General features: G+C 48.4%; 1 protein-coding gene across 1 annotated transcript; it reads right to left on the reverse strand.

Moving 5' to 3' along the window:
• Nucleotides 1–675: 675 nt before the first annotated feature.
• LOC106897518 (opsin-5-like) lies at nucleotides 676–6,808 on the reverse strand. The gene is made up of 4 exons (XM_014958195.1): nucleotides 6,735–6,808; nucleotides 3,602–3,895; nucleotides 2,467–2,798; nucleotides 676–1,050 (listed from the first exon to the last, which is right to left on the reverse strand). The coding sequence occupies exons 1-4, from the start codon at nucleotides 6,805–6,807 to the stop codon at nucleotides 694–696; spliced, it is 1,056 nt and encodes a 351-aa protein (XP_014813681.1). The 5' UTR covers nucleotide 6,808; the 3' UTR covers nucleotides 676–693.
• Between the last annotated feature and the right edge of the window lie 3,426 nt (nucleotides 6,809–10,234).

The following is a 10,234-nucleotide window of genomic DNA, read 5'->3' on the forward strand; positions in this document are numbered from 1 at the left end:
GCGTGTGACACACAGGAGGCATCCTCCACCGACTGCCACCTTCCCGCCCAACTTCTCCAGACTAAGGCTGCTCAGCTCTTTGAGCTTGTGCTTTGACGAGGTGGAAAGACACCTCTGACAGAGCAAGGAACTGTAGATCTTGACGTGACATTCTGGTAGCAGCCACTTTGTCATCTTTTCCTGGCAGTGAATGTCTCTTGCTGCCCATGTGGTTTTCTGTCTGTAGGTGCTGGGAAGCCGCGCTCTCGGCTGCATCTATTGGGTAACACTTTGTGTTCAACCTACAGTTTTCTCTGGTGGCTTTTTACTGATGGAGCCAAGAGTTTGCAGATAGACTGACTGCATTAAAAAGCCAGAAGCATAAGAAAAAACTCCCAAAATAACAAATCCTCTTAATTAAAGCTGTTTCTCTGAAAATAAGTTTAGTTTACATATTTTTTATGTTTGGTACAGAAATCTATCTATTTCCCCTAAAGTGGAAACTCTTGAAAAAAAATAGCATTTTTTTGTTTGTTTGTTTGTTTGACGTGTAGCTTAAAGAGAATATTTGAGAGCTGCTGAAAAAATAGATACTTAAACCTCTGTATTTGACGTTAAGATATGCAGTGGCAACCCTAGGGGCTGCGTTCCTGCTGGTTTGGGCCCCAAAGGGAGCCCAAGTTTTGCCCCGTGTTGTGCAACCACGGCTTCGTCTCAGCGGCTGGTGGCTCCCTGGCTCTCCACCTTCACTGCTGAAGACAGACGGACGTTGTCCCTCCCGCTCCACATCATGGAGAGGGGGTTGTCGGCCGAGTTGTCGGCGCTGAAGAAAGGAACCCGCCAACCGCCGCAGCAACAACAACACCTCAGCTGCTTGATCTCCCGCCGGAAGGTCTTGCTGAAGATGTAGTAAATGAAAGGGTTGTAGGCCGTGGAGGATTTGGCAAAGAGACAAGGCAGCAGGGTGACGATGGGCTGGAGGGAATCGCTGGAGTTAAATATGGACCAGAAGCTGGCGGCTGCGTACGGCGTCCACGAGCTGAGGAACCCCACCGAGATGAGCACGGCCATCTGAAAGGGAAAGAGGGCTTCAGTTCTCAGCCTGCGCTGGCTGGGGCTGGGACATGGCAAGGATGGGGCTTTGAGCAACCTGGTCTAGTCCCTGCCCATGGTAGAGGGGTTGGAACTAGATGATCTTTAAGGTTCCTCCCAACCTAAACTATTCTATGATGAAACCACACCTGAACCAGCCATAAAACCTGAAACCATACGCTTGCTGTGTTGTGACATGAGCACAGGTAACACTGGACAGTATATAATATGCCTTTATTCCCACCTAGCAGATCCACACTGTGGTTTAGGCCCCACCTCGAGTGCTGTGTCCAGTTCTGGGCCCATCACTACAAAAAAGGTGCTGGAGCCTGTCCACAGGAGGGCATCGAAGCTGATGAGGGGTCTGGAGAACAAGTCTTATGAGGAGCGGCTGAGGGAGCTGGAGTTGTTCAGCCTGGAGAAAAGGAGGCTGAGGGGAGACCTTATTGCTCACCACAACTATCTGAAAGGAGGGTGTAGCCAGAGGGAGTCAGTCTCTTCTCCCAAGTAACAATTGACGGGACAAGAGGAAATGGCCTCAAATTGTGCCAGGGGAGGTTTAGATTGGATATTAGGAATAATTTCTTCACCAAAAGGGTTATCAAGCATTGGAATAGGCCGCCCAGGGAAGCGGTTGAGTCACCATCCCTGGAGGTATTTAAAAGACATGTAAACATGGTGCTGAGGGACATGGTTTCGTGGTGGACTTGGCAGTGCTGGGTTAACAGTTGGACTTGATGATCTTAAAGGTTTTGTCCAACCAAAACAATTCTGTGATTCTATGATTCTATGACACTGTTTCTTATGAGGCAGTTGTTTTCATCTCCTTCCCTGACTCTGGCTGCAAAACACCATGGGAGACACAGCCCAACCAGAAAGCAGAGCCTATCAACAGATTGGCCTCTAGAAAGTTTGGGTCAATTCTGCTTTTCCACAAGAAATGAGCAACTGAAGTGCTTACTTGAAAATATATTCTATTAAAAAAATCCTGTTTCCATACAGAAATTTCATGTAGCTCTCACTCTGAATACCCTCTCAGTCAATTAAAAATACCTCAGATACAGAACAAGACCTCCACCCCAACTGCAACGTGAATTAATGCCACAGCTATTCCAGCATGACTGGAAATCTATATGTCCATGAAAATCATGGGTGCAACTACCTAAAGAAGCTTTAACAAGCTGTGTTGTGCCTACGATATATTATCCTGATCAAGCTACTGAAATAACAAGGATTCCAGGACTGTAGAGCACGGGTGAGACTGGAACCACATCTCCATCTTTGGTCAGTACCAGACAAAGCAATGAAGGACCATCATGAACCGTGCATGAGCGGAGCCGCTTCTCTGCAAGCTCCTGATTCCTGCAGACACTTCTCATCACGGGGATAACTCACCAATGTCAGCTTCTTCTCCAGTTTGGCTGCGTTAGGGATCCTGTCGATGTTCTGGATCTCTTGATATGCTTTATGAACCTTCCAGGCGATTCCCAAGTAGCAGGCAACGATGGTCAGTGCGGGCAGGACTGTGCAGAGGAGGAACATGCTCAGGATAAATGAAAAGCCATTGGAGGAGTTGTGGAACTTGCTCCAGGCTATTGTACAGGAGATGCCGAATGGCTCAGGACCGTAGTAGCCCCAGCCCACCAAGGGCAGAATGGCCCAGAGCAAGGAGTAGAGCCAGATGAAGGTAATCAAGATGCGAACAGTGTTCTTGGTAATTTTTTTACCTGCAAGAAAGAAGAAGAGCAAATGTATATGAATCTCATCTCAACCACGTGGTTTTTGCCATAACTTCTTCTCCAACAGAAGGATGGTGGCTACAAATATGCCTGGGCTGCTGCTGCAGTTCCCTGACCTTTGGTCTTCCTGAGAAACATAACAGAGAGTGTCTATGGATCTAGATCAGCCCTTAGCACTGATCTAAAGATTGGTGAGTCAGGGAGCTTTACATGATCAAGTTGACACAAAATGTACCATGCTTCCAGCCCAGGAATGCCAGGAGAACACTTTCCTCTCAAGGAGGAGATGTCAGTATGTCTACTTGCACACAAATAGGAAGAGAAGACATTCTTGTCCAGCAAAACATTTGGGCTCTGCACCCTCTGGTTGTTTTACTTGGTATTACTGAGAAGTGAGAAGCCCCTCTGTTTAATAAGGAATTAAATCAGATCCTGCCCAGAGAGATGGAGTCTCCATCTCCTGAGACGTTCAAAACCTGCCTTGACATTTTCCTGTGCAACCTGCTCTAGGAGGAGCAGGGTTTAATAAGGAATTAAATTAGATCCTGCCCAGAGAGGGGGTGGAGTCTCCATCTCAGGAGGCGTTCAAAACCTGCCTTGACACGTTCCTGTGCAACCTGCTCTAGGAGGAGCAGGTTTGGCACCTGCTTTGGCAGGGGGGTTGGACTAGATGATCTCCAGAGGTCCCTTCCAACCCCATAACATTCTGTGATTCTGTGATCCTTCTAGGACCATTAGAGGTTTGATATTGGACTAAAAGTTATGAGGTTCCCTGAGAGGCAATTACTTACTATTGGATTTGGACGAATTGGTAACGAGGAACCGAATCACAGCCATGGCACACAGGGTCATCATGCTGCAGACGCCAAAAAGGAAACCCATCAGGGCGTAATATATGCAGGAGGCATCTCCTCCCAGCCAGGCGTGGTTCCAGGCGGACGCGATGGCCAACGGATACATGCTGATGGCCATTCCAATATCTGCTACTGCCAAGTTGACTGTCAGCAGCTCCGGTGACTTGAGGAGGGAAGAGCGCTTCACCGCTGTGGCGAGGACGGCTGAATTTCCAAGGATTGTGAGGATGGCTGAAAGAGAGGGATCAGCACAGACAGTAATAGGACATCATTAGCACACCTGTGAGATGTTTATTTCTATAAAGGATGTGGAAATTGCTGGTTGTTGGCCTGGAACTAAAGTTTAGAAGACTGGGACACCAGAAACCAGCACCTCCCAGGCCAACACCATACTGTGCCGATGTTTGGGAAACACACCGATGTGTTTCTGCTCTGTCCTGCTATGAAACCTTGTTTTTCAGCTCATGGTGAGGAAACTTGTTCTCTTAGATAGCAGGTGGGCAATGCCACCTGGATGGCATTACTGAGAGCTGCTACGTGGCTTAGAATCCTCACCACGGCACCCGCTCCCACTTCACCTTCCTACTGGAGAACTCCAGCTGTCCTGCTTGCTTGTCCCCTCTGGTGCCCTCCCCTCTTGCACCATCTGGTGCTCTCCACTTCCCAAAGCCTTCCCTCTTTGCAGTGTGTCTTCCCCTGGAGCCCCAGCACAAGCCTCCTGGGGCTCTGAGCTACCTCAGTAGTCCACATGTGCTGGTTGGGCAGCTCAGGGTCCTTGTTGGTCAAGGACCACAATGACTACAGGCACCCACACTGTCCTGGTGGTCTCTGAGTGCAGTGGGACAGACCATAGGAACTGTTTTGTCAGAGGCAGGCACCAGACCAGAGATTGCTTTGCAAAAAAAGACCCGTTGGACATACATTATTCAGACATGCCACAGGGCATCAAAGCGCTCATGACAGCAGTGTCAAAAGTACATGTAGCAAATAACCCATTTTGTCTTTTCTTTCAAGGGAACGTTGTGCTGGAGCTACATTTCGATCAAGGGTTTTCCCGAGAAGATGTCCTCTAAAGTCAGAAGGGAAATAGGGAAACAGAGAAAGATTGTGTCACGTTCCCTTGTCGCTGTGAGAGCAGGAAGGCTGCGTTTCCTCACAGATACCAACTAATAAAAGTGCCCACAGAGGAACTGATAAAGGCACATGCAACAAAATGGAATAAATACATTGGCATAAATCCAAAGGTGATAAGAGATGCCAAGAGAAAGCTTCAAACAGGACAGAGGTACAAATCTGAGCCCCTGCATCCCTCATTCATTCACTTTCTCACCACCTCCATTCACTTGGCGCCTCTGGATGTGCTTGAAGAGCTCCCTGAGGTCTCAGCAGCCATGTGTCTATGCACACAGAGATGCCCACAGTGGCTTGGCACGGGACCACTTGCTGCCAGAGCAACCTGTGGCTCGGTGGGAAGAGCACTCTCCTGCCAAATGACGGCCACAGGACAGGTCATCCTCAGGCTTCGGGAGCAAAAATGAACCTGGCTCACTTTCTTCTGAGAGAGCCCCAACCACCACGCGAGAGGTAGGAGGCAGCTCTCAGTCATCGTGGTGGACATCCAGGCCCACCCTTTCTTTTACAGAATCACAGAATGCTATGGGGTTGGAAGGGACCTCTGGAGATCATCTAGTCCAACCCCCCTGACAAAGCAGGTCCACCTAGAGCAGGTTGCACAGGAACTTGTCCAGTTTTGAATGTCTCCAGAGAAGGAGACTCCACCACCTCCCTGGGCAGCCTATTCCAGTGCTCTGCCACCCTCAGAGTAAAGAAGTTCCTCCTCATGTTTGGGTGGAACTTCTTATATTCAAGTTTGTTTTACTTTGACAAGAAATTATTCCCTCCTTCCCGTTACCGGTGAGGCTGCTGGAGGGCAGGGGACAAAGATGTGAACTGCACCTATGTCTTCACTTCTGTGTGAGCAAGCAGCTCTCCTCCTCACTTGGATTACAACAAAAGCCCTTCGCTGTTTTGCAGAGAGTGGTTTTTCTCACCCTGAGCTGTCAGCTCAACCCAGAGCCCCGCAGGGAGCAGCGTGCAGGAACAGGGGTGAGATGTGATGTGCTGAAGCCCAGCACCGCTGCCCAAAGCCTCTCTAGCAAACCACATAAAAATATACGCTCGTCTTTCTTAAATGCATCTCAAAACAGGTTTTCAAATGAGCTGAGGGGAGGAAGGGACTCGCGTTTCAGCAACATTCAGTCGGACTGAACGCCTAAACCAATTCAGCCCCTCTCCAAATCCGCACCGACAGTAAACAAATCACCTGGGCACACGCAACAAAGAGACAAGGAAGAAAACCCTCAGCTAAAGCCACGCTGGAGCAGACTCGTACACATCCCCACTTGTATTTCATCCACCTTCAGCAGGGCAAACAGGCCGTTACCCAAACCAGAAGTGCTGTTTGAAAACCAGACTTGTACACATCCCCGCTTGTATTTCATCATAAATCCACCTTCAGCAGGGCAAACAGGCCGTTACCCAAACCAGAAGTGCTGTTTGAAAACCCTTGGCTGTTTTATACCGGCTTATCCCCCCAAGACACAGGTGCTCTTCAATACATAATGAGCATCCCCCTGGGCCAGCATCAGCCCAAAGTCACTCTGCCCTGATCTGTCTCATCAAAGGGGCCACCTCGTCCCCCAGTTCACAGGGCTGAGATGCCAGGATCAGCAGTAGCCCAACTTACTTGGAATACTTGTGATGCCACAGAGGCAAACTTATGCTGGCAACTCCTCAGCAGCAAGGCAAAAGATCTGAGATTAATTTCAGTCTAAAGATCTGAGATTAATCTGGATCTAAAGATCCGAGATCTAAAAGGTCTAAAATTAATCTGAGAGCAGAGATGAATCCTGGCATCCAACCGGCTCAAAGGAAATAAGCAGGAACCTGGGTGGAAACCGATTTTCTGCCATTTGCCTCCAGCTTCCTCTGGCTGAGCGCAGCAAAGGGGGCAGCCCCTGTGTGTCCCCTCCTAGGCTTGGAGCAAACAGGCAGGCTGTGAAGAACTCACCTATGATCAGAAGAAAGACCCCAGCTCCATAATCCACTACCGGGTGGAGTTTGGAAATGTATTGCTCCTCCATCGTGTCCCTTCTGGAAGGGGTTTAAATTGAAGGTGAAGCAGGGGCAAAGAGACTCTTCCTCATGGCTGGGCTGCTGCAGATGTGAGCCGGGCAGTTGGGTGCTGTCAGAGGGAAGGGACCCTTCTGCTTTCTCCTCTCTCCCCTCCCTCTGTGCGAGGGGAGAAGGCTGGAGTGAGAGGCAGAGTGAGAGCCAGGCAGAGCCAGTGCCGGAGCGATCCCGCCTGCCTGGCTGGCAGAGCATCTCTCCACCCACCCCCTCCTCTCACCCCGCTCTGCTCCTTGGCTCATCAAGCAGCTTCCCCATGCAAATCCCCCCTTCGAGCCAAAACAATTGGGATTCAACCATCGGCAGCCTCAGGAAATAAATCCAGGCAGGGGAAGGAAGGTTGGGGGTTCTGTTTTCCAGCTTTATGGCTGTACGGGGGAAAGACGTGGCTGGGGTAGAGGGATCTCTGTGTTGAAGGAGGAAAGCTGTTTGCTGCAGGGGCTCAGAAGGCTCAAAGTCACACCGCTGAAGGCAGGGCTTTCATAGCATCATAGAAGGGTTCAGGTTGGAAGGGATCTTAAAGATCAGAGCTGCTCCAGGGCAGAGCTGGAGGATGCTCAGTCCGGTGTGGAGAGCACCACGGCGGAGCCGAGCTCTGGTTTCACCCCAGTGACACTCTCGTGTTGTTACTTGGCAGTACCTCACACCCAAGTTTACCTTTTTCTTTTAATATCTGAGCCTAACATCATCATTATGAGCTCTCCCAGTCTTTATAAAAATTACTGACTTTTGCTCCAGGCTCCAAATACGTGTTACGGGCTCATCTATCAATTTACAGACACAGGTCTTGATTTTGGTGCATGTGGTTTACGGGTCCGTAGTTGCAATGCTGTTAACTTGACTTTTAGCCTGGGCAGCACCCAGCCAGCACATTGAAAAGCTGATCTATTCTAAATTATTTAATTCCAGTACCTGGATATGTTAAGCTGCATTAGCATCATTCTCTGCTTGGCCTATTTCACTCTCTTCAGGCACAGGGAATTTTAAGATCCCCAAGAGCACGTAGGCATCTCATGTGCAACCTAGGTGGAATTTAGGCACTTAAGTATAGCAGTAACAGCCTAAATTATACAGTCCTTAGGAATCTGAGAGAACTTTAAAGCTCTGTGTTTCACCAGAAAGCAAAACTGGCCACGCAGAGATATGCTGCCACCTCAGCTTTGCTGCACATCTCTGTCTGTGCTTGTCACCTGGAGAACTTCCCTGGGATCGCTGCCACGTTTCTTTGCTGCACATCTCTGTCTGTGCTTGTCACCTGGAGAAGTTCCCTGGGATTTACACGCCAGGGATCCCTGCACTGAAACCTTTGAGGAGCTTAATTCAGCAACCAAGTACACGCAACACAACACATACAGCTCAGGGCTCACAGCCTTCTCAGGGTACCTTCGTCCTAAAAGCTTCACCATCCTCCCTGAAATGGAGAAATCAGTTCTCTCCACTAGTTTCAGAGATTTGATTACATGTTGGGTTTTTTTTTTCCTGTAAGAGTGTTTTATTCTGTAGTTTACGGATGCCTTGGGGTGAGGAAAATGCCCTAACAGAAAGGTGCTTTCCTCTCCACTTGAAGCTGGATCAGTCCACCTAAATCACAAGATTGGAGGGAGAGAAAAGAAATGGTATCTGACTTTCTACATTGCTGCCAGGAGCCCTCGCTCCAAAAGCTGTTAATATATTTTACAATTAGTTTCAGAGATTTGATTACATGTTGGGTTTTTTTTTTCCTGTAAGAGTGTTTTATTCTGTAGTTTACGGATGCCTTGGGGTGAGGAAAATGCCCTAACAGAAAGGTGCTTTCCGGTTTCAGAGATTTGATTACATGTTGGTTTCTTTTTCCTGTAAGAGTGTTTCATTCTGTAGTTTATGGATGCCTTGGGTAAGGAAAATGCCCTAACAGAAAGGTGCTTTCCTCTCCACTTCAAGCTGGATCACTCCACCTAAGTCACAAGATTGGAGGGAGAGATAACAAATGGTATCTGACTTTCTACAATGCTGCCGGGAGCCCTTGCTCCAAAAGCTGTTAATATATTTTACAATTAACAGCTGTGGCATAACGAAATGGGCAGGGGTAATGGTGGTTCAGTATTGGCCACCAGCTTCAAAAGGAACCAGTCTCACAGAGGTGCTGCTCAGGGTGTAGTTACCACCTCAGAGAAACATAATCCCTTTATCTGGGACCGTGCTCCCACACCAGGATTCCCCACTGCCAGCACGGTATCCCACACCAGGATTCCCCACTGCCAGCACGCTGGGTGTTCTTAAATCTGCCTCCAGCACTGAATTGAGAACTCGGATACCAAATTCGGTCCTAAGTCTGCTGTCACAGACACAAACCTTTTTTTTTAGGAGTTTTGTTCTTACTAAATCTGCCTCTAGCACTGAATTGAGAACTTGGATACCAAATTCAACCCTAAATCTGCTGTCACAGACACAAACCTTTTTTTTTAAAGGAGACTGAGAACTACTAAGGGTTAGGTGTCTTCATTAGCCCACAGCAATGTTCTGGTTCCCAAGTCCTGCTGCCAGGAACTGACTGTGGGCAAGATGTAGCAGAGGAGAGAGAGAGGAAATCACAGAATCACATGGGGTTGGAAGAAACCTCTGGAGATCATCTAGTTCAACCTCCCTGCCAAAGCAGGTCGACCTAGAGCAGGTTGCACAGGAACTTGTCCAGGCAGGTTTTGAACGTCTCCAGAGAAGGAGACTCCACCACCTCTCTGGGCAGCCTGTTCCAATGCTCTGCCACCCTCAAAGTAAAGAAGTTCATCCTCATGTTTAGGTGGAACTTCTTATATTCAAGTTCGTGGCCATCTCCTCTTGTCCTATCCCTGGGAATCTAGGAATGTCTAATTTTCCATCAGAGAACAGACACTGATGGTATAGCTCATGGTATTATCAGAATGGAGATTTCAAGAGGTGCTGCAACCTAATGATTCCCATCCTCAGAAACCAGTTTCCTGTGCTAAGCTGCTTCTTAACTGAGGCTGGCTTGTGTGTAGTTCCTGAAAAATTTCCCCATCCCATCCCATGTTGCTCCAAAGTCAGTAGAAGCACAACAGAGTCTGCATGTATTCATGGCATAGGTAAGGACTACGAGATGGAACAGGCCACCAGTTCCTTTCCAGAGCTTATAAAATTCTAATTCAGTGACAGAAATTGCTGGCCTGAACAATCTGAGCAGATAAGGTAAAAAGATTGTGAGGTTCCTGTTTGAGCTGGACAGCTAGGAAGGCATGAGTTATGGGTAAAGGGAAGCAAAAATGAGGAGGGACTTTGACTCCTATTTGGGGGGAAGAGAGACTGATGTTGTAAACCTTGATCCAATGAAAAGGGCACACACAAGATAGCAGAATCAGAAAATCAGAGGCTGGAAGTCACCTTTGA

Source organism: Calidris pugnax, unplaced genomic scaffold (genome assembly GCF_001431845.1).
Source record: "Calidris pugnax isolate Ruff unplaced genomic scaffold, ASM143184v1 scaffold276, whole genome shotgun sequence".
Lineage (NCBI taxonomy): Eukaryota > Metazoa > Chordata > Aves > Charadriiformes > Scolopacidae > Calidris > Calidris pugnax.

Bases quoted from the DNA above. Each gene is read 5' to 3' on its own strand.
- LOC106897518 (XM_014958195.1), bottom strand. From the start codon at position 6,807: ATGGAGGAGCAATACATTTCCAAACTCCACCCGGTAGTGGATTATGGA. The intron at 3,896-6,734 runs GTGAGTTCTTCA...CCTCTCTTTCAG, and splicing joins GGTCTTTCTTCTGATCATAG to CCATCCTCACAATCCTTGGA. The intron at 1,051-2,466 runs GTGAGTTATCCC...TTTCCCTTTCAG, and splicing joins TGGAGAAGAAGCTGACATTG to ATGGCCGTGCTCATCTCGGT.